Source organism: Vanacampus margaritifer, chromosome 17, assembly GCF_051991255.1.
Source record: "Vanacampus margaritifer isolate UIUO_Vmar chromosome 17, RoL_Vmar_1.0, whole genome shotgun sequence".
Classification (NCBI taxonomy): Eukaryota; Metazoa; Chordata; class Actinopteri; order Syngnathiformes; family Syngnathidae; genus Vanacampus; species Vanacampus margaritifer.
The window spans coordinates 19586073-19610262 of NC_135448.1; the positions used below are offsets into that span (position 1 = coordinate 19586073).

The 24190-nt window shown below is 48.9% G+C and overlaps 1 protein-coding gene across 1 annotated transcript; it reads left to right on the plus strand.

Annotated features, from left to right (window-relative positions):
* Positions 1-453: 453 nt before the first annotated feature.
* On the plus strand, positions 454-24190 carry atxn1a (ataxin 1a). Its single transcript, XM_077548209.1, has 6 exons — positions 454-775; positions 11693-11871; positions 17842-17925; positions 21171-21257; positions 21349-22993; positions 23103-24190. The coding sequence occupies exons 5-6, from the start codon at positions 21401-21403 to the stop codon at positions 23631-23633; spliced, it is 2124 nt and encodes a 707-aa protein (XP_077404335.1). The 5' UTR covers positions 454-775; positions 11693-11871; positions 17842-17925; positions 21171-21257; positions 21349-21400; the 3' UTR covers positions 23634-24190.

Below are 24190 nucleotides of genomic sequence, written 5' to 3' on the forward strand. Positions count from 1 at the left end.
GCCTATAATAAATTTATATTGAAATATTTTACATTTAAACTTTTGTGAAATAGTCAACTTAAAAATCTTTAAAAATAACAATAGAATATTATACTACTCACATTTGTAAAAAAAAAAAAGTGTTAAATTGTTTGTATTAAAACAAGCATTTATATTTATAATCATTGCAGGCATTCATTGGATATTTTTTTTTATTTTTAAATCTGACTTTGTAAAATTGAAATGGGCAGAAAAAATGCACCCCCCATAAAACACATGTACAGGCTAATCCAGTAAAAATGAGAAATAGTCCAAAAGCATTTTGACCTATAAAAAAACGCTCACATTGCGTAAGAGCCACATGTATTTTTGTCAAGATGACTTGACTAAAACATTAGTAACCTTTAAAAATACACACAAACGCGCGCGTGCGCAAACTCGTCTCTACTACTTTTTTTTTTTTTTTTTTTCGTGCATGAGTAGCTGAGCGTGAGTCGTGCGTGACTGCGTGTGCTCGCTGCGTGAACTCGCAGCGCCTGCGTGACGGTCACGGTTGTTGCTGCTTCTGCTGCTTCTGCCGGAGGTGGGGGCCGCCGCAGACTCGAGCAGGCGGGGAGGGGAGCGACGCTTTCCGGCCGCCAGCCCCCCGGAGCACGCAGGAGGAGGAGGAGGAGGAGGAGGAGGAGGAGGAAGAGGAGGGGGGGCAGCGGTGCCGCGAGCCGAGCCCAGGCGAGGACGACACGGGAGGAGAGAGGCACTCGAGCGGGACCCACTGCCTGCCCCGCCGCCACACACAGTAAGCACCCCCCGCCAGACCCCGACACACGCCGCGCTCTCTGCCCGCCTCGTCTCGGGCTCGCTGCTGGGGGGGGGGGAAAGTTGCTCGGGTCGGAACTTCCGGCGGTCCGCGCGTGTTGTAGCCGAGCGAGGAAGGCGCTTTTCGCGAGCTGCTCCAACTGCGCCACTCCTTCCTTTCGCGCACTTTACTTCCCTTTTTCGCGGTCTTTCGCACTCGCGGCGACGTTGAAAGTACGCGCAGACAAGTTGGCGTCGAGCAACTCGTTTGTTTGCGTCCGTTTCAGCTTTTTGTCGTGGATTTGAAATGTGCCTTTCGCCATCGCGGAAGTGTGTTGACACGCAAGGCGAGCAGCTGATTCTCAGCCGGGCTTGACGTGTCGACTCTCCATCGTGTGCGTGTGTTTTTGGGAACCACTTGGAATGCACTACTACTTCCTACTATAGCGTTTTTGTGTGCGCAAAGGACACACTGGCTTTGTGATTGCGAGACTATCCGTGATGTCATTCATCCCAGCTCGGCCGATTATATAACGGGACTGTGGGGAAGCCTGCGATAGCGAGCGAGGCTATTTTTACTCTGTTTATAACACCCCCCCCCCCCCTTATGCTGCACTACTCCCAGTCCCAAGTGCTGGCCTATCACTCTCGTTGTCTTTTTTTTTTTTACTACTACGAGTAGGATTGCGTGAGTGTCAGCTTAGCTGAGACGTGGCCGAAAATGAGCTCGTCACGCTTTGTCGACATGTTGAAACGTTTCAAGCGCGGATAATTTGACTCGCAGCAGGAAAACAAAAAGTCCGTCACGCCATTTGGAAGGAAATGACGTCATCACCAGGGTTTATAGTTTCTGGTGATTTCGTTACAATACGAAAGTTGTTCTACGGCACTTAAAAATGGCGGACAAAGAAGTTAACATGAAATTCATACAACAGTTGAATGATTCCCAATTTGAACATTCTTGTTTTCGTTTATCACGTGATGACAGATTCGTAGTGGAAAAGAAAAGCGACACATATGACGTCAGATATGCTTTACAAATGTGCCCCCCCCCCCCCACACACACACACAAACAATGACAAATCACTTTAAAAGAAATGACATGAAATTCATGTTAAATTTCTACTTTTCAAATCTTGATCCTGATCATAAAATGTCGGCAAGAGATATCGACTGCCTAAGGCTGACGATACCGATACTCCTCCACTCCTAATGATTACCATAGAAGAGGAAAGAGCACTTTGTGTGTTTTTCGTCCTCCTCGTGGTGTGTTGACGTGTTTGTCAAGTGGAATCAGTTGGACTTGATTTAGTTGCGCTTGTTTTGCACTTCTGAACGTGATTTTGACCTCGAGGCGTCGCGCTACGTGACACTTTTTTGCTCTCAGTCGGAATACCGGCGTGGCTCAAAGTAGCCGCGAAAACGATGACGTCACAAGATAAAAAAAACACTTTGTTTTCAATTTCTGATCAATAATGTCCAATTCATATTGAAGAAACGCTGACATGGATTTGAAAACAATTTAAATGTTGAATTAGATGCAAATTTTTGTTGTTGACATTTTTTGCCATGAATTCAAATGAACAAAACAGAACCTCATTTCATAACATAATAAAATGCAGATTATATTACAAGTACTTTTTTGACTCATTGACTTTTAATTCAAGCTGCCACAATCATTGAAAATGATGAAATCAGAATACAAATTTGAAAGAATTATTTGATGACCTGCATTTCACCCCCCCCCCCCCCCTCCAAAATTCAAATGAGCTTCACATGATAATACGCTTCATCAAAAACATGTGAAATGAATACAGTTGAACTAAAATGGTGGATTCTTTATCTGTATTTTTTTTTTTTGTCATTTGAAGCTTGCAACCTTTGAAATCATCGACTGCAGATGTCAAACAATTTCAATTATGAAAATAACAATTCCCCAAAGCTGAAATCTTTTTCTGTTTGTTTTTTGTAAGGTGTTGAATTTGGTGGGAGCACTGCGCCGAACGAGGAGCGAGCGAACGAGCGAGCTTGCGCGCGCTGCCCCCTCGTTCAACTCGAACCCCCGCCAAGCTTCAAACAGCCAAACGGGCTCCGAGCTGATCAAATATGAATCTGGGCTTGCCCGTCGCACGCAAGGCGGCCGGCCGCCTCCTTTCGTATCACACGCTGGAATCTTTTCACCGCTTTGAAAAAGTCCACACACCCCTCCTCGCCAGCTACCTTCGTGTCATGTAACCAAAACGAGAGCAACATTTGAAAACGTTCTCAACGTGGCAGTAGAAGCGATTTCAGGCCACTTCTTGACGATGAAGAAATCGTTTATCGCGTGTGATATTTACCGATCTGGCAAACACCGGCTTGTGTCTTTGTGGTTGGACGTAATCATCGTTTGGTGCCGCGTGTGTTGACCTCATTCCAGAGGGCGCTAGCGACACAAAATGGCTGCCTGGAACCAAAATGGCTGACTTTTTGTGTCTTTCCCCAAAATGTCTTCATGAGACTTTTTTTGTGGGTCTGCACTTGATGTCTATCACTTTTCATGTTTGTCAGGCCACTTGTGGATCGTGCAGACGCGGGTCCCAAACGGGTCTGACCAATGAGGCGAGCGGCACACGTTGGCCTCTAATTGCCCGTCGTTAGCGTCTGAACGCGTGTGGAACCTTGCGTGCTTGTCTGCGGTTTTGTCCTCACGCAAAGACTTTGGATACCCGTCTAAGCAGGTATTGGAAATTGAAAGCCATAATGCCACACGAAGCAGTGATGAAACAAATTATTGAGTAAAGAAAAAAAATAGAGCTTAAGGGTTGTATTGACATGGCCAGAACGCAACCCGTTTATGCAGCTAGTGTTTAAATCCCACAATTAACATAGTTGCCAATCATTGCTTGATTATAGCATTGACCAATCATGTGACTGCGTCATCTAGCTCCGCCCCTTTGCTCACTTCACACATTCTTGAGCCCCGCGACTGAACGGGTTGGGGCAAATGTGCCAGTTTTCGTGCATGCCAGTTCAAATGGGGACTCCAGACAATAGACGGCTGCGTGGGCAGCAACAATGGACTCCCGCCGACGGGGGGCAAGCGGGGGTGATACGCATTTGAGAGAGTGGAATTCAATAACAGGAAAAAAAAACAATCAGTGGAATACCAAACGCCACCCGACACGGCTGTTGTGCTCGGCACACGCTGGCAATTCATGTCAAGCGTTTGGCCCCGGCGGGACGCCTAAATGGAGCGCGTGGACAGCGGCGAGGCGAGGGGAAATGAAAGCGCCCTGACAGGACAATGACGTCATTTCATTGACTGCATGATGCCCTTCAAATGCAACCCATTTTGGAGTGAGCGGATTTCAACCCGTCTATGCAGCTTCTGTTGAAACAACATATTTCTCCTATATGGGCTGATGCAAATCATCAATTAATTACGGTTAGCATAATGTTGAGTGCCATAAAGGACTGTCCGGACTGCAACCCGACTATGCAGCAAGTGGTGAAACCATCAATCCCTCACTTGAGGATGTCATAATCTTGGATTATGACGGGAAACCCACAAAAGTTTAGGGCATACTGCGTTGCTACCCATCTATGCATCATGTTTATATCCATAATCCTGCAACCCAACTATGCAATATCTGTTTTAAACTCCATAATCGCACATTTAGGGCTGTTGCAAATCATTGATTGATTACAAAAACAAAAGTTTGAAGGTCATACTGTATCACGGGGACCAAGTTGCCCCCCGTCAATGCAGCTCGTTTACTACTCTGTAATTTTACGATCTTGAATCATTGTTTGATTAGTTGAATAATGTTGATAGAGATAGGACTGACCACCTTGCAACCCGTCTAAGCAGCTGCCATCTAAAAATAGAATGCCTTGCTTTGAGCCAGTCATCAATTCAGGAAAAACATTGAAGTGTATGTTGGAGTGAGCAGGTTGCAACCCGTCTATGCGGATTGTGTTAAACGCGCAGTGCCTCAGCTAAATCTGTCATGAGTCATCAATTAACTGTGAGGTGGAAAAAAAAAAAAACAGTTGAGGGCCTAATAGGAGTGGCGGAGTTGCTACCTGTCTCTGCGGCTAGCGTTTCAACGAATCCTCGATTAGGAAGCAAAAGCGGAGTGAGCAATCTGCTGCCCGACTATGCATCTGGTGTTGTTGTTGTTGTGCCGGCGCATCGCCGTGTGACGTCGTGACCCGGATTGCACGCGCGGATGAAGACACGGCGCGCATTGTTAGCTGAGGAGAGGCCACGGAATTGAAAACACGCCGGCGCCTTTGGCGTGCGTGGAATTTGTTGTTTCGTTTTTCTCAACAAACTTTCTTACCTCCACCAAGGAGTTTCCGTGCCCTTTGTTTGTCTGCCGGGTTGGGCACAAAACGCTCAATTTGGAGCGACCCGGCGCACGTCTTCATGTACTCAATTCTCTCATCTTCGGACTGCTACGGTACAAGCTGCTGTTTTGGTCGGCAACACAACATTGTGGGGTGATGATGCTCATCATCGTTAAAAGCTTTTGTTTTCATGGCAATCTAAAAAGGTTTCTTTGAGGATTTTCGATCGGATCGCCATCTCTGGCAAACGGCGGCGTCCGCCGTGCATCGTTACACTAATCGGCGCTAAGAAAATGAAGAACACTTTTCAAACTTGACATAGAGCAGCAAAGACTTGACAATCTTAAAAATGTTGGCAGGCGCCGCCGTTGTCGTTAGCAGCACAATTCAAAGGCGTGTTGGAAGAGTCACCCAACTGTTGTCAATTTGTGACGTCGTATTTTAACTCTTTCACTGCCAGACGTTTTCCGAAACGGGACGTCACCGGTGCCAGCCCATTTAAGCATTTTGAGTGATCTTTCAAGGTCCACAGAAAATGTTGTGTTTGGACTATGGAAACACACATACTACCAAATGAAAGATTGGACTCTCAGCTTTCATCAGAAAAAAAAAGTTTGTTTCTACCTTATTCCGTTCTTCAGTAATCAACAATAGAAAATGGTTACTTTCACCGAAATTCTCTCTTTTGAAACAAAAAACGGAGAAAAAGAGCTTTTTGTGAAACGATGTTATTTCATGCACTCTAGTGAATTGTACACTTCTTTTTGTCCATGAATGATGCCACAAACACCTAAATAGTGCTTTACTTCTGTAAAACTCTTTCACCAACAATGAAAAAGTGTTTTTAGTTTGCAAAATACGTTTATTTCCATTCAACAGTGTAACAATTTGACAAAACAATTTCGCAAACTATTTACAAATGTGTGCAACTGTGGTACTACTTCCAATTATGTGGATGTTTCAAATACAGTTTTTCCTTTTGTAACGCTCTCCTGCGTGCAAGGAGACGCCAGGACTCGCACAACAGTTTACTTTCACTTTGTCCGTTTCGCGTGCAAACGTTACACTTTCTTGACGGCCTTTTTTTCCGGGGAATAAAAAGCAAGTAGCAGACTGTACACACTCCTCCGATGAATATGCATTGGACTCGGGGCACTCTTCGTCGTCCGATCGAACGTCCGCCTGCGCGTGCTCGGTTGTGCTCCGCGTTTTCCGGTGTTGGCTCCGCTAGCCGGTGAACCTTTTATGACGTCGTCATAGCCGCCGCGTCAACGCTTGCAACTTCGGCGTCACCATCATCATCATCGATGATGATCATCGTCGTCATCAATGTGCTCTTTAGCGTTGGTCGATGCTTTTCGTCTTTGAAAAAAACTGCTCGAGCGTGAGCTGCTTGCAACCGGTCGCCGTGTTCTCTTCCCTTCCCCAGCCATTGTCCCCTCGAGCCCCGCCTCACGTCTTCTACTGACGCCGACCCAATCTTGTCAAAAGAGAGTCATTGCTGCCATCTAGGGGCCAAAAATAAGTCATTAGGCTCACTAGACCTGCTTGAAACTTTCACCACAGCTGGGCAAGGCTTTACTCCACCCGTTTCAAAAAAAAAATGGGTGGACGTCGTTTAACGTCTTTGGCGCTCCTCCGAAGGTTTTTGCAGAACGTCATTTAACGTCTTTGGCAGTAAAAGAGTTAAGCAGGCTGACGTTTTTTCCTCCAACTTGTGCTGTGCATGAAAACAGCACACGTATGTCGTTGCACGCACGCACGCACGCACGCACGCACGCACGCACACGCACCGCCTTCTTCCGTCCTTCTCGTCGGAAAATACCAGCGGCGGGGACGGAGAAAAGTTGACATGACGGGAAATGATGACCACCGGCTTCCTCTTTCGCGGCGTTGATGGGAAAGTTTGAAGGCAAATGTGAGGAGGAAGATCCGCTTGGTGACTTTTTACTGCGCAGCCTCGACGGCGGGTCCGAATAGACGGCGGCGGCTCGACTTACAGCCTGCATAAAAGTACGTCCGCTGCATCGTTAACTTTCATTCTTCTTCTGTGCGCTTTTACGTGGAGGTGAACTTTTTTTCTAATTGAATTAGAAGTTGACGCGTGGTTGATCTGAAGGTTGAGTTCGGCAAAGACGGAATGAAAACTTGTCAATCAAAGACAACAAATATCAAATCAATCAAATAATAAGGAGCAGACTTTTTCCTCCTTTTCTGGCCTGTGCTCGTCCATGAGCCTCAAAACTCAACCACCACAGCATCTTTTGGATTGCAAAATTGCCCACCCCCCACCCCCCCAAAAAAGCCCTTGCAGCAGAGTGCTTCTGGTTTTCAGCGTCTGGTCGACTCGCTTTAACGCTACTTGAATGGCCATTAGCTCTGCTGGCAACCCCCCCCCCCCGCCCCCCCACGCTACCTCCTGCACGACTCCCCGAGATGGAGAGCTGAGTGAGTGCGTTTGCGAGCTGACAACACACGCCACCGAAATACTGCTGAAAGGATGGGGTTCGAGGGGGGGGGGGGGGGGTCTAGCGTAATAGCGAGCCCTTTTTGGAGACGCTCCTGGAGCGCATTTGCACGCACTCGAAGGACGTGCATGCGGTCAAGGATGACATCATGATGGCTGCAGCCCTCAAAGACGTCCTTTGACGACATTTGGTTCGTTCCAAATGCAGCCAAATACAACATCGGCTTCTTCTCACCGCGTACAATCCAAAGCTAGTTGGTTCGACAGCTCATTCGCTAAAGTCATCCAAATTGAGAGCCAAATCCAGATCAAAGCCGGCTACACTGTTAGCTACATATTTAGCTGGAGAGCTGAAAAAAGATTTGAGTTTTTAAAAAGCTACACTACAAATATGGCAGACAAATAGCCAGCTAGCTAGCTAGCTAGCAGCCAGCTAGCTAGCTATGATTCCATACGGCATATCGATGGATCAATTAAATAGCTAAGAGTTCGTTACTTATACAGCTAGCTTGCTAAATAAAAAAATAAAGAAAAAGAGCTGGCTAAACATAGTTAGCTGTTTAGCTGTAGCCATATAGCGACATCTTTATTTAGCCAGCTAAATACTTCAAAATAGCAGAATAACTACAGTGACAGTAACGCAAATCTGCGCATCCAACAACACTGCAGCTCTTCTTGGCATTTTTGGCCTTGCCATGAAAGCGGCTGCGTGTCGTCCGCTCGTCACTTACGAGAAAAGAAAAATGGCCGCTCAATCCGCGTCTTCGTCGCGCGGGGGAGCAACTTGATGCCGTTGTCGCTGGTGAGAAGAGGCGCCATCTTGGAATGGAGGGAACGACTCATTTGGCTTTCAGCAGTCGTTTTGCGCTCGTTGCCGTCACGACGTCCGTGTGAAGCCGTTTGCCGATTTGCACGGACGCCGCCTCGCTAATCCCCTGCAGATGTTTCCGCGACTGTGAAATGATTACGGCCAAAGTGGAAGGAGAGCGAGTGGCTCCGCTCGTTGACATGTGGGCGGAGCATGATGGCAAAACCTGATGATGATTGGCTGTAAAGCATTAGCAGGCGGCGTGTGCGCTAATCGGCGCCCGACGGCGGCCGCTCGTTTTTTTTTTTTTTTTTTAATGATTTGCTGTTGTTTACGCCGAATCCTGTCAAACGCCGGCTTTCGCAACGCCTCGTCCGACTTGCAAGCCGCCGTCCTCGTCCGCTGAAGCCTCGTCAGAGAAACACGCACGTTCTCCGAGGACGACCGCAGGCCGTTCGCACAAGCAAACATTTGTTGCTCGCTCCAGACGGGGAGAAAAAAAAAAAAAAGGTGACTCGCGAAGACTCGTGTTGACTTTTTCTTATCGAAACTGGAGACGCCTCTCGACAGGCGGCGGTCGACATCTGAGCAAACGCGGCTTGCGTTTGCGGCCGTCGCAGGCGGCGCCCAAAAAAAGCCCCTTTCACGCGATGCAGACGTTCGGGAGACTTTTCCAGGAAAGTCGTTTCATTCAAAGGAACAAATAATGTTGCTTTTTTTTTTTTTGTCAATCTTCTCATTTAAAAAATATTTTCCACGTATAAATTTTTTGAAAATATCGTCTTTGAAAAACAACCTAATCATGAAAATATTGACAACAAATGTTCCATAGAGTAAAACATAACATCGATACTATAAAGTATGTCAAAAACAAACAAACATTTACATAAATAGTATTTGAATGTCGTTTCCACTCTTATAAATAGATAAATAATAAAAAAAAATAATAATAATAAAAAAAAAAATCATTTTCCTCAAACAATATTGCACTTGTTGTTTTACAAATACTATATTTAAAAAAAAATTGTTTTTTTTTTAATATTTTCACAAATAATGTCAGCTTTTAGTCATCGGCGACACGTGCAGATTTTCCTCGTGCGATTTTAAATGTAAGAATCTTGGACAAAATGGAAGAAGGCGGGAAGCCAAAATGCGAAATTCCTCGTCGATGGGATGAGGATCAAAAAAAAAAAGGGGGGGGGGGAGGGACACCATGCGGCATTTTGGGAATTGAACCTGCACCACCTGCATCGAGCACGCACACCTCCAAGTTGCCGGCACGTCCCCACGCGTGTCCTTGACCGCAGGTTGAAGGTCAAAGTGAGCTTTACGCTCCGCCAGTGTGTTGCGCGTGCGTGCGTGCGCACGAGCAGGAATTGCGGCAATTTCATGCGGCTCCGAGTGTGTGCGTCTGCCCCACTTTCACTCTTTTGATCATGCAGACACTCCAGCGTGCGTGTGTGCGTGCGTGCGTGCGTGCGTGCGTGCGTGCGTGCGTGCGTGCGTGCGCGTGTTGGCTGACCTGAGACCACCCTGGTTACGCACGTTGGAAAATGTTGTTTTGATTCATGCTACTCATATTTGTAGCTAGCAGGCGCCGTTATCTTTTCTAGCCTCAGGCGCCATTTTTGGAAGCCTCTAAATTCTGCCTAGCAACAAGCACTTGTGACCTCTACAGTTAAAAAAAATAAATAAATAAGTGCTCATGTGTGATCATGCCAGTTTAGCGAGCGACTTTCCAGCTGTCGGGTTCAGCAGCACACTTTTTTTGATTGAGTCCTGAAAATAGCTTTTTTTTCAACATGGCCCTGGTTGATCTCTTATGCTCTGCTGCCACCTGCTGGCCGTTTTTGTAATCACTACCATTGCTTGCGTTCCCTTCAGTTGAAAAGGCTGCATCAAAGACATTTAAAAAAAACGTATAAATGCGTCTTTGGGACACTTCAAAGATTTAAAACAGAACATATTTATACGTTTTTGGGAGCAAATGAGTTTAATGGGCAAATTGGACCTAAAATGGCAGCTTGGAATCCAAAATGGCCAACTTCCTGCGTCTTTTCACATCGAGGCCAACAAGCCTTCGTCTCTAATAGCCTGCAGTCAACTCAGTGTGAGGTGCTGCTGCTTTGGTTAGCAAAAGTTGGCTCAAATCTGAATGTTGGAATGAGATCCAATCAACTTTTTTGTGCTATGTCGGCGCTCTATGAGCATCATGCACCATTTTGGGAGTGTGTGCGCGCGTGTGTGTGTGTGTTGCAGCAAGCACATTACGAGCGTTAAAGAGGACGGCCGAGACTCGTTGGATCAAAAAGGCGGCGCGTTGTTAGCGTGCATGCGTGGGAAGACGCCACGGCTTTTGTTTGTGGAGAGACGAGCGCTCCGTGCGTGCGTGTGCGTGCGTGTGCGTGCGTGTGCGTGCGTGTGCGTGCGTGTGCGGCTTTGAAGATTCCCTATGCAAGTGTTCCCCGAGGGCCTCCCAATCCCGCTGTTCACCAGCAACCCTCTCAGCCCCCCCCCCTGCCCCCCTGCCCCCCCCCCCCCACTTCATCCTACATGGCGGCCGACGACTTGCACTCATTGACTTGTTTTTTGTACGGTGGTGAAAAATTCCGTCCCCAAATCGAGCTTGTCTTTCATGAGTCGTCCCACAAAAAAAGTCTCAAGAAACGTTGTGTGAAAAGACGTCGGCCATTTTGGTTCCAAATTGCAATTTGGTCTCAGTGTCGCCCTCTAGAATTCCGTTCCAAAATTCTGCATCCGGTTTCATTTTGCAACCTGAAATTTGCCGAGCTTGTCTTTCATGAGCAGACCCACAAAAAACAAATCTTAAAGAAGCCATTTTGCTGTGAAACCTCCAATCGGTTCTCATTTTGTCCCGCATTTTGTCCCGCATTTTGTCCCGCAGCGCCTCAAAGGCAAATTGACGTTTGCCGTTTTGTCCGACTGCTCTCCCATTGGAGCTTTTTTTTTGCCGACTCGAGGTGCAACGCTCAAATGTGAAGTTTCCGTTTTTGCCGTCACATTTTGATGACTCACCTGAAAGGAGGTCCAGCTGTGTGGCCCCTCCCCCTCCCCCTCCCCCTCCCCCTCCCCACCTTCACTTTCATTTTCTAATCTTATCAGTTTACCGTCTTGCCTCGCGTGAATCACGAGTGGACGCAAGAAGACGGCTCGGCCATAATGAATAAACGCGCGAGAAGCTGCTGTAGACCACGGTTCGCTTTTAGAAGCTCACACAAAGTTTGTGACATCACTGACGAGGCCACGCCCCCTTGAAATGAACGTCTGCTTTTGCTTGCTTTCTTGAGGGAATGTTACGAGGTGGTGAAGTCGGACGCATTTGGACCCGCGCCGCAGCAGCCCCGGAGAACGCTTGCCCTCCGCCGGCCGGGTTTGCCGCCACTCGCACCGACAAACCAAGGCGGCGCTGACGCCACCGCGACAGGCTCCGCCTCCTCCTCCACGTCCATCCACGTCCTCCTCTCAGGTACTCGAGTTTTTGGTCGGGAATTCTGTTGCCGTTTCGGGACGACCTTTGAACTTCTCTTGGTTGACTCCACTTATCGCACCTGCGCGCCCGTCATTTCCTCTTTTTGTCTTTTCTTGTCGTCTTGTTTCTTTTCTCCTTTCATCTTCATTCTCTTCACCCCCTCCCTCCTTTTCTCGCCCCCCCCCCTCTCGTCCCCCCTCCCTCATCTTCCAACGTCCCACCTTCGCTCCACAATGTCCTCCTGTCTTCCTCTTCTCACCTTGCACGTCCTTGTCCTCAGCATCCCTGGCTTGCCGTCGTCTCTCCACATTCGAACCCGCTCATTAAAGCTCTCTCACATTTCTGTGGGAAAAAAAAAAAAAAAAAAAAAGCGAAAAGTCCTCCTCTGGCCGTGTTTGCAAATTCTGCTTTGATTTTCATCTTCCCCGACCGGGCTGCGCGATTCCGCCAGAATTGAGCGGATTCGCCGGCGTTTCTTTTATTATTTGAAGTGAAAATTGCCCCCCCGCCGGCGCCCGCGTGTTCTCTCTCGGGCGCCGCCGGCAGCCGGCGATGACAATAGTCTCAAATGAGCAACGACTCCCTGCGGCGTTCCCGTAGCGAAGCTGCCGGACGCGCTTGCGGCCGCACAAATGGCGCAAATCGCCGGCAGTGGGACGTCAAACTCCAGCTCGTCTCGTCCCATTTGACATCCGACCGCCTCGTCTGGGTGCGCCCTCGCCACAAAACCGTGTCGGAAGTGGGTCGGGAGCGCACGTCTGCGTTTGTGTCGGACCGCCGACTCGCACGCGACGGTTTGTTTTGTACAGCGTGCGTGCGTGCGCGTTGTAGACATTTGCCCAACGCAACCGTAAGCGAAATGTGAGACGTCACGCGGAACGCGGAAATGGTTCCACTGGTTTGTTTAACCGACGACTAAACCAAAGGTTAACGCCCGACAACCGGTTGGGACGTTTTTGGCCCTAATTCCTGCAAAACTGAAATCTAGAAGGACTCGAGTGGCCGGCAAACTTCCCGCCGGCTTGTTGCAGAACTATTCCCTGCCGCTACAACGAGGCGCTCTAAAGCAGCCATGCAAGTGGGCTATCTGATTGTCTGATCTGCTTTTCGAGTGTGGAGCAGCTCCTAAGCTAACGACGCGTCGGGATTGACTTGACGGCCGAGGGGCGACTCGCGCCGCTCGCAAAAGTGGCCGACGTGGCGTCGTTTGACCAAATTCCTTTCAAGGGACTTTTGAATCTTTATTTCATCGACTTGAAATCTGTTTTTTTTTTTAAATGACTGCAGATGTTTCGTACTGGACTGTGATGAACGTCGATTCTTCGTTTTTCCCGCACCGCCTCCAAGCTTTTTTGTTCGTTTGAAGTCAAGACGTCTTCGGACGGGACACGACGGCAAATTATTGAAATGACGAGTCAACATTTGTCAGAGTTGCAACTCGTTAACTCATCGGTTGCACGTCAGACCGCCGCTAACTTGCTGCCTGTTGACTTCTTCTTGTCAGGACACATTTTCTGTTCCATCGACACATGATTGCGTTTACATGAGATAATCTCGTCTTCATTTCCCAACTGTTGTTTAAGAGCATATTTTTTGCAGCGACGGCAATTTGTGCTCAAAGAGACGACGTTACAAATTAGCCGCATGCTAATAACACTCATGTGAAGTGCTGTAGGTGCGAGTGGAATTATTCATTGTGCGCTTCATTTGTAATTGTAGGTGTGTGTGTGTGTGTGTGTAAGTGAGAGGGGGCGGAGTCACTCCACTTAAAATAGCTTCTCCTCGCCATGGCAACAACAGCTGACTGCGTGATGGCGACCAATCTTTCATCGGCCGTATTTCCTGTGCTGCGTTTCTTCCGAGCCAGAACGGACACTTGCGTTGCGTTTGTTTGCGTTGCCATGGAAACGCACGGCGCGAGAAATCCGTCCGGATACGTTTCCCCGGTGAGCTTGACGACGGACGTGTCGACGCGTCCGTCGTCTCGCAGGTTCGACAAAGGGAAGAAACTCCTGCTTGCTTCCCGTCAGCTTTTTCTTCAGGGATGGCGACTTTCCTTTTTTGAAAGTCGCCATCCCGAAGACATTTGGGACGAGTCGAGCCACAAAAAAGAAGCCACACCCTAAAAGACACACAAAGTCTGCCGTCTTGCGCTTAAACAAACATTGGAGCTTTCTTGTTGCCATTTAGCAGGGGCCCCTGAGCCCCCCCCCCCCCCCCGCCCCCCGCAAACATTCCAAAATTCAGCCCCTGGATTCCGTTGGACGGGGCCACATCACATTTGGCCCACGCGTCAATCATGAGTTGAACCCCAAAAAAGTCTCACGAAGCTAAAAGACAGCGAGGGTCGGCCATCTTGGTTTGAATGGTCCATTTGAGGTCGATTCCTGCCCTTTAGCAGGCTTTCTTCAGGACCCCAGAAATGTTTGAAAATTCTGACCCGGGAATCAACTTGGACTGGGCGACATCACATTTGGCACCCGCGCCGGTCATGAGTCGAAGCACCCAAAAAGTCGAAGGAAGCCACGTCGGAAAACGCACGCCGAGTCGGCCATTTTGACGGGAGCCGGCAGGTTGCTGGCGTCTTCCCTTCCAACGGGTTGCGGACATGAACTCGGCAACCCCGACTGGACGCGGCCACGCTCGTCCTATTTGGAGCTGCCGGCTCGACGCGCGCACACACACGCGCTCACACGCACGCACGTCGACATATAGTGTGTAGCCATGTACAGCGGATGGGGGGGGGGGGGGGGGTCATCTCGCCAGATGGTGGGAGCCGCCCACTCGCTGCCAGTTGTTATACAATATGGATTGTATAACAGGCAGAACGCAACAGGCCCGTGTGTGTGTGTGTGTGCACATGACGTCTATGTGTACAACACACACACAAACGGTGAACCCGTCCGTCCTGTTTCGTGTGCGCGGGATCGACAAGCGCCGAAATTGATCCGCCTTTCGTGCCGAAGCCGGCCAAAAGGTGTGATTTGCCGCCGCCGTTGCTTTCGACGCAAGCCGGCAAATGTCGTTCCGTTTGGCGTGTTCCCGTGTCTGAGACGGCCGCCGGTGTACGTTGCGGGCGCCTTCGTGCGCGCGTTTCGGGGACGAGACGCTGACAAGGAAAGTGCGGCCTGTCAAGCCGGTCCTGCGCGCGCGCGCGCGTGCGTGTGCGGCTAAAAAATGCTTGCAAGGTGGTGCTCAAAACACACACAAAGGAGGGAAGAGCGTTCTTTATTTCTATATCCAGTACAAATAATATATAATAATATCAATGAAATCATACATTATGATTCTCTACATTCGTCCCTTCAAAAAATCAAAGTCAAATGAGAAATATGATCTCAAAATCTTTTACGCCCCCGAAAAAAAATCTGAAATAAATTTGAAATAATTTCATATCGATGAAATATTATATTATAAATATTTTATAAAATATTTCACATGTATTTTCAAAATTTTAATTTTTTAGTTTCTTAAATGTATTAACTGGTACAAAAAACACAATCATTTCTGTAGTGTTTAAAAATCATTAAATCATTTTAATTAACGGAATTCAAAAACCAAATAATGAAATACATCATACAAAATCTCATTTATCTAAAAAATATCGGCAGATCCACTTTATTGTAATATATCTACGAATAAAAAAAGAAAGAAAAAAGAAGCAAATAGAATTCATCAGAAAATATGACCTATAAGTCATAACAATCCAAATCGAAATGAATGATTAGCATAATGTTATTTGAAAGAAACGTTAACCCTTAACTCTTTGACTGCCAGACGTTTTCAGAAAAGGGAATGCCGTGGGTGCCAGCCGATTTAAGCATTTTGACTGATCTTTCAAGGTCCACAGAAAATGATGTGTTTGGACTATGGAAACACACATACTGCCAAATGAAAGATTGGACTCTCATCTTTTAGCAGAAAAAAAAGTTTGTTTCTACCTTATTCTGTTTTTCAGTAATCAACAATAGAAAATGGTTAGTTTCACCTCTGTTTTTTAAAAAAAACGTCTTTTAACGTCTTTGGCACTCCTCCATAGGATTTTACTAAACGTTATTTAACGTTTTTGGCAGTCAAAGAGTTAAATGTGTATGACATCATCATATTTCACCTTGTCAAAAAATGTGTGAGATGAGATCATCACACTCTCGCATTCTTGCGGTGGCGGGAAGCTGCCGCCGCCGCCGCCACCGGCGCCGGCCAGCGCCCTGCTCTCGTGATGATGTCATACCCTCTCGCACACACGCGCGCACGCACAAATCAATGCACGAGCCAAGTCCGTCACAGCAGCAGCACTCGGCGGGCCTGCAGCACACGTCGCTGGCTGGGGTTACTCAAGGTCGTTGCGTGCCTCGCTGCAACACACACACACACACACACACACACACACACACACACACACACACACTCGTGAGCAGTTTGACTTTAGTTCCCTTTTATTAGCAACGTTGATGCTGGGAAGACATTCAGGAATGTTGCAACTCCACGCTTGGCTTCCTTGCTGATGCTGCTGGTTTGGTTAGCAACAGAGTTCAAAACAGGATTGAACCATTTGAGTCCTTTTGTCTTGAATAGTTATTTTGTGCTTCCTACCGAAAAAACAAAACAAAACAAGAATACGAATGCAAATTGAAAAAGTACTCAATCTTATTTACTTAAACTGGATCCATTTCTGAAAATATTGATTTTTGAAAACAAATATTAGGGGAAAAAAAGTGCTCGCCAAATAATGTATATTAAAAAATAAATAAATAAATACATTGACAAATGACAAAGATTAAAAAAGATTTTCTCAAACACTGAAGAAAATTTTGACTGTAATCCATCACAAATCTTTTTTTTAAAAAAAAAAGGAAGAAACATTTTTTTTTTTTATCTGACCGAAATTATTTAAAAAAAATGTTTTTTCATTTTTTAATTCTTTAAAAAAATATATCCCCCCCCCTTCCCTCCCAAAAGAAGGAAGAAGTTAAACACTTCTTAACAAGAATTTTCCATAAGTTGAAAAAAAAAGTGACTCTTTCCTGGTCCAATCCGGAAAGACGGTTCTGGTGGAGCAGAGGAAAAGGAGGGCTGCGGTCCAAGAAGGCATTTCCTGTATGTAACAACCACGCACACACGCACGCACGCACGCACGCACGCACGCACGCACGCACGCCAACCAAACAGCTGTCAGACATGACGTCAGCCCGCAAAGCATTCATGCCGATGATTCTGTCAAGAAATTTCCCCGTTTTCATGAAGGCGCCATTTGTAGAATCTTACGCTTTGTCCAATATTTCAATGGTGACGTTTTCCACACCAGCGATATCTTTTTTTTTTTTTTTTTTTTTTTTCTGTCTTATAACTTCTTAGGTAAATCTTGAAAATGTCGCTTCCTAGTTCGAGGTTGGGAATTTCCCAGCTTTCATGAAGGCAGCACGAACGAGCCCAAACGAACTGGTGTGTTTTGCTGGTGTGTTGCGTGACCTTTCGCCTGCGTGACCTTTAGCCTGCGTGACCTCAACACCAGACATCTGTTATCATTTCCTAGCACCGTTTTGGAATCCTCCCTCTCTCGCTCGTTGATTTTCCATCCTTTTTTTTTCCTTGCTTTCTTTTTGTTGTTGTTGTTGTTGAATTCATCCGTCCGTCCGTCCGTCCTTTCTTTCTGCGTCCCCCCCCGCTGCGTCTGGTTGGCTGACTCAGTGTTGCTCCTCTCCGCCTCTTCTCCGCCACCATCTGTTTGGCTCTGTCGCTCGCCCGCTCTCTCTCTCTCTCGGCTTTGTCTTTCACTCTGGTTGTCTCCATCTGTCCGTCCGCCACCGCCACCCGTCGAGCCCCCCGTCGAGCCCTCGCCGCTTTTTGCATTTGCTTCCCACTTTGAGCGGCGCGCAAATGACAAATGCACAAATATTTGTTCGTCATTTTGAAATCGCTCCGAAAGTTTGTCAATAAAGTTGTGTCTTTTCTTGTGGTTTGTCGCAGTGCATTGTGGGAAGGCGTCTCGTCAATGGGCCGCAGCACCTGCTGACCCATCGGGGGGTGTTGGAGGCGCTTGCGTGGAATGAGGTGAGCGCTAACATCCAGTATTGATCTTCTTCTTCTTCTTGAAGTTGGATGTATGTCGATACCGATGCCGATACTAATGATACGTGTCGATATCCGGGGCCCGCTTTTATAGCTTGAATAGCATCTGGTCTTGATCGGAAAACAACGATGCATGCTAATAGCAAATCCCTTCAATAAAATCGATACTGGTGGATATCGAGCCTTCTTGGTTACATACAAAAAAACGATACGTGTTGATATCAAGTCTTAATTACACGAAAGTTACACAAAAAAAGATGTCAAGTGTAGTTCATGCAATACAAACGATACGTGCTGATATCAGGCCTTCTTGACTAACAACACGTTTCCTTCCTGAAATGTTGTCACGATCGAGCAATGTTTTGTTGCTGCCGAGGAAATTGCTCAATTTGTGGACTTATTGGCCAGGATTGCACTCGAGCCGGCCCGACGAGACCTTGGCGCGTACGCGCTTGTTGTGCGTGTACGCGCCCACCGCACCTGTGGCCGCCGTTCTCCATTTTCTTCACAGTCGCGCCGTCACATGGCCCGAGTGTGTCGATCTTGAGTATCACTTTTTGACAGAGACGTAACAAACACCGATACCACGATTCCTTTTCATACATCAAATGGGCCCCCCCAAAAATGCATGTGACAGCTGCTTTTGTGTGTGTGTGTGTGTGTGTGTGTGGCCATTGCGTAATCGGCTTCAGTGCTCGGCATGCGGGACTCCCTCCTCAGTGAGCGTGCGCAACATTGGGCCACCATTTTCTGTGCGTGCGAGAGTGTGTGTGAGAGGAAGTGACAGAGGCGGAGTGTGAGGAGTAAAAGAGAGAGAGAGGGGGGGCCCACTGGCGGTGGGCACACACACCCGTGTGTGTGCGTGTTGTTGATTTTGAATGCATGAGGCGACCACAACATTTTGATGTTGTTGACAGCGTTTTGTGTGTGCGTGCGTGCGTGCGCAGGTGCTACGTGTGTCCTACTTCCTTCCTGGCTGACGATTGCGCTTCTCACTCGCCTCCTCAAAAACAACACGGGAAAAAAAAAGTCGTCCAAGTTGTGTTTTGTTGTTGAACTCGCGTCACCGTCTGGTCCATCAAATTTTGTCAACGCTACAACGTCGCATTTGTTCAACGATGATTTGAAATCAATGCTGCATGCTAGCATCAAATGAGCACCAATATGGCCGCTTTGAAGCAAAATGGCCGACCTCGTGTGTTTTTTGGGACAAAGTCAAAATGGCTTCAGGGGCTGAATTTAAAAATATGTTTAAATAAATAACATTGTGTGCTACTGAGCCAAAATGGTTGCTTAGAATCAAAATGGCCGACTTCCTGCTTCTTTTTGGAAATGTCTGCTTAGAATCAAAATGGCCGACTTCCTGCTTCTTTTTGGAAATGTCTGCTTAGAATCAAAATGGCCGACTTCCTGCTTCTTTTTGGAAATGTCTGCTTAGAATCAAAATGGCCGACTTCCTGCTTCTTTTTGGAAATGTCTGGCTGAGCCTTTTTTTTTTTGCGTCTCTACTCATGGTCCACATTTGATGAGATTGTCCTCAGGGCTGGAATTAATTGAACATTTGATCTTAGTTTTGTGTTTTATGCTGACTCGTTAAACTTGGCCAGCATTTTGTGCGCACCCCATTGACAATGCCGTCATTCCCAAGTCCGGTCCTCAAGAGCCCTCATCCAGCCCGTTTTCCCACGTCTCCCTCCTCCAACACGGCTGAATCCAATGATCAGCTCATTCATCAGCCAGCTTTGCGAAACACGGATCATGACTCAGCTGTGTTGGAGGAGGGAGACGTGGAAAACATCTAGGATCGGACCGGACTTGGGCACCCCTGGTCTAAATCTCGAGTCAGCCTTTGAGGACCCCGAAAACGTCACCAAGCCGACCCCAAAGAGGTCCCGAGTGTTTTCCAGCTTGAGACTTTTTGTGGGTCGACTCGTGATAGACCAAATTTCATTTTTGGAATTTTTCAAAACACTTCCACGGAGCCACTTTATTTTCTTTTTATCTTTTACATCGTCTCAATCATTCTCTCACTTTCTCTCTCTTACACACACACACACACTTGAGTATTCACCTTAGAAGGACAATAGTGCAATAGTGTAGTCATGCATGAGTGTGCGGTTTTGCTTTATGGTTGGCTTGCACTGCTCCCCCCTCCCCTCTCCTCTCTCTCTCGCACACACACGCACTTGACACACTTGGGTCAGATCATTGTATTTGTGAATGCGTGTGGGAGGGACGTGAAGCACAGGAGGACAGTCATCTTGGATTACAGGTTATCTGATACGCACGCACACACGCACGCACACGCACACGCACGTGTCAAGTCAGCAAGATTGAGGTGAGCGAGCATTTGAAGTGAAGGTGTGTGTCGTGTTTCAGTGAGGCAAGACTCTCTCTTTCTCTAATGTAGGTCACGGCTGTTGTACTCCGCAGTCTCCACTTGACTGCACTTTGTCCTCAGTCTCCTCTCGGATGGCACTTGTTGCCCTCCTTTGCCCCAAAAGTGCAGTGTTGTTTTTTTTGCGCTTTCCTTCATTTTGTGTGTGTGTGTGTGCGCACAGATTGGTTTGGAAAACCCGTGTGGGCGCAAGCGCGTGTTCTCGGACGTCGGCGTCCTTTTTGCATTATGGATGCGATTCACGCCAAAGTGAGAGAGCAGACGGCGCACACACACGTACACGTACGCACTTTATTGAGTTTGTCGAACACACACGACAGGACACAACATTAGGTACGGCTCCAAGCGACACCAGCTGTATCAAAAGTTCTGCCTTTACAGACCAAAGCCCCAAAATGTCCGACTTTGGCTTGAGATCTTTTTGCGAGTTTCCTCCCGATGGACACGTCGAGCAAAGTTCATGTTGCGTCCCAAAAGGGTCTTGCGCAATTGTTGCCATCGCAGATCTTCATTTTCTGAACGCCTGAAGCCGAGTCGTCCTTCTTTGTCGCTTCTCTGAAGATCGTTTCTTGGAGACAAAATGGCCGACTTGCGCTGTCATTTCCGCAGGTCTCGTGATGGACGCGTCTGCCACATTTCACGTTGCTTCGGATCGGGTTCTATCAGAGGCAATTGTCGCCGTCGCAGATGTTGCCACGCATCTCATGATCTGATTAATGATCCGCTTCTGTGACTTGAATTTGAAATGCACAACGAATAAAATGAAACCTTTAAAAAAAAAAAAAATCCTAAAAGGCGTTGCTTTTCTCCCGCCGTGTTTGTCTTTCAGGACGGCGAGGCGCGAGGCCCGCAGAGCGATGATTCCGCACGAAGCCCGACGCGCTCGGCCCCCCGCCGTCCTCGACGGCAGCAGCAGGTGTGACGTCGCGACGTTCTCGCGCTCACCCTAGAGTCGCCCTCGGAAACCCCACCGTACCTTGACCCCCGTTTTCCCGCCGCCCTCACAGTTAGACAACAAGTAGAAGGACGGAAAAGATCAAGAACAAAAACGGGACCAGGATGAAGTCCAATCATGAACGCAGTAATGAATGTCTGCCCCCAAAGAAGCGGGAGATCCCCCCCAGCACGCTCCCTTCAGAAAGCCGTTCCCCTATGGCTCCGCCCCCAGAGAACGTGGCCTGGCTCGTGGCCGGCGGGAGCGGCTCCAAAGTCCCTGGTAGCTCCGCCCAGTCGGACGCGCCCCAGTACAAACCGCCGTCCTCCGCGTCCGACTCCACGAGGTCGGTCTCGTCCCTTCCCACCATCTACACGTCGCCCCTTTCCCAGACCCACGTGGGCGGGACGGTCCACTACGCGCAACTGCCGCCCAACCTTCAGTTCATCGCCTCGCCGTACGGCGCCCCCTACGCCAGCTACATGGCCCCTCAACTTCTTCCCCCTCCCCCCCCGCCGCCGCTCCTCTCCTCTTCCTCCTCTCAGAGGTTGTCGAGCCTCCCCGAGACGCACGCCGCTTCCTCGCAAGCCTCCAAGTACGACCACCAGCGAGCATCCGTCCGGTACGCCTCCGCCATGCTCCCGCCTCCCACCGCCTCCCTGCAGCCGCATCACGGCCAGGCGGCGCACTACACGGAGGTCGGAAGTGGCAGGAAGGAGGAGGGCGCCGTCTGCGGCCCCAGGGAGCTCCACAACGGGAGAGCGGAGCGCAGCCGACGGTTCGGGCCCACGCCGGAGAAAGCCGGCAAATCGCACCAAGCCTACGAGGCCTGCCAGCTGCTTCTCCCGTCGGACTACGCGCACGACCCCGCGACCCTGAGAACATCCGTCATGCTCATGCCCAACAGCCACGGCGGGGACCAGCAGCCGGCACCATCTCGGGACAGTCCTGGGAAGACGCACCTGGAGAAAGGCGGCCTCCTCCTCGGGAAGCCCCTCAACCGCACCCCTTCGTCCGGGTCCAACCACTCCATGACCTTTCCCCCCCCCTTAAGCGTAGACAATCTCAAAGCCGCTATCAGGCCGCTCTCGCCACAGACTGTTATACAGACCACTCACCACTCGAGCGTGGACCCTCTCTCGGTGGGACCCCCACCCGGCAGTACGTACCCCCAGTCCCCGCTCATCGGTTACATAGCAGGAACCGGCAGCAGCCGGCACGCACCGATCAGCTACCACAGCAGCCTACAGCAACATGTGCTCATCGCGGGAACGCAGCCGCTCATCATCCCGGTCAGCGGGAGTGGGCTGACCACCCTGGAGACCCCCACGTCGCAGGTGCTGACATTCTCCACTCAGGCCTACAGAGGAGAAACTCCAGACAATCCCGCCGGCTCCTCCCACCAGATGGGCTCGGGCGCGGCGGTCCAGGTGCAGCTCCACCTGCCCGCGGTTCCGTCCGCGGCGCCCGCCCCCCCCTCCAGCGCTGCGGCGGCTCCCCCGTCTCTGCCGGCGTATTTCGTCAAGGGGTCCATCATCCAGCTGGCGGACGGCGAGCTGAAGCGCGTGGAGGAGCTGAAGACGGACGACTTCATCCAGAGCGCCGAGATCAGCAGCGAGCTGAAGATCGACTCGTCCACGGTGGAACGCATCGAAGGCAGCCGCGCTTCGCCCGACTTTGCCGTCGTTCAGTTCTCCGTGGGCGAGCACCGGTCACAGGTAACGTTTTTTTTAAATACTTGTTCTGCTTTTGGAGAATACTTGCAATGAATCTTTGAAGAATTCTGATGAAATATTCCCGCTATGGGATCTTTTGCCGCACTTGCAGGTGAGCGTGGAGGTCTTGGCGGAGTACCCCTTCTTCGTCTTCGGACAGGGATGGTCGTCGTGCTGCCCGGACCGGACCACCCGACTCCTGGAGCTGCCTTGCACCAAGCTCTCGGTGGGCGATGTTTGTATTTCGCTCACCCTCAAGAACCTGAGGAACGGATCCCTGACCAAGACTCCGCCCCCGGAAGCGGTCTGCACGTCCTCGGGCCACGGGGGCCTCCTCGGAGCCCCCAAGACCCTTTCCGGCATCGTCCCCCAGAGCTGTGCTGGAGGCGGATCCGGGCACGGGGAGCGGGAGAACGGCATCGTCGCTGTGGAGAACGGGGACCTCGGGTTCAGGGGAAGAGGATCTTTGTTGAAGGAGGACCCCAGGAAGCCCATCGGCAACGGCAGGAAGCGCAGATGGTCGGCCCCGGAGGGCCGCAAAGTGGAAAAACCTGAAGAGCCGTCCTTGAACTTGGCCAAAGTGACTTTTATCCCTCACCAGATGAAAGTCGCCATCGAGGGAAGATCCGATCTTGGCAAGTGAAGAAAAAATTGGGATTTCTTGCAAAACGAATGCCCACTTTCTTGAGCTTTTTGTTGTTTTTTTAATCTCAAATACTGCACAGTCGAGACGGAGGCGCTCTACATGTCATCGCTTTATTATGAAGTCACGTAGTCTGGCACAAACAGTTTTTGCCGTTTTTTGGACATTTTTCACACAGTCTGGTAAAAACGTGCTAGCCGGTATGGCGTACGTTAGCTGGTAGCACGTTAGCGTTGGCAATCTTGTTGAGCAACACAGAGAGAGAGAACAAGACTTTTTGGCCTCGTTAGCTTCGTGTTTTAGCCTCCGGGCTCAATTTTGGTCCTTCTTGTGTCTCAGCAGTTTGAAATGATTGTTGAGCAAATCTGAATCAGGGGTTTTAAAAAGTGGTCGGTGGAACTGTGACAGCGCAATGTTGATTTTATCAAATCGAGATCAGACTTTGTACAAGTGCAAACACACTGGGTGGGGTTAGCGAACGTTCGTGTTTGGTGATAAAGTTTTACTTGATATTTTTGTAACAAGAGTGAAAGCGAGGCCTGGCCTGTCTGAGAGCA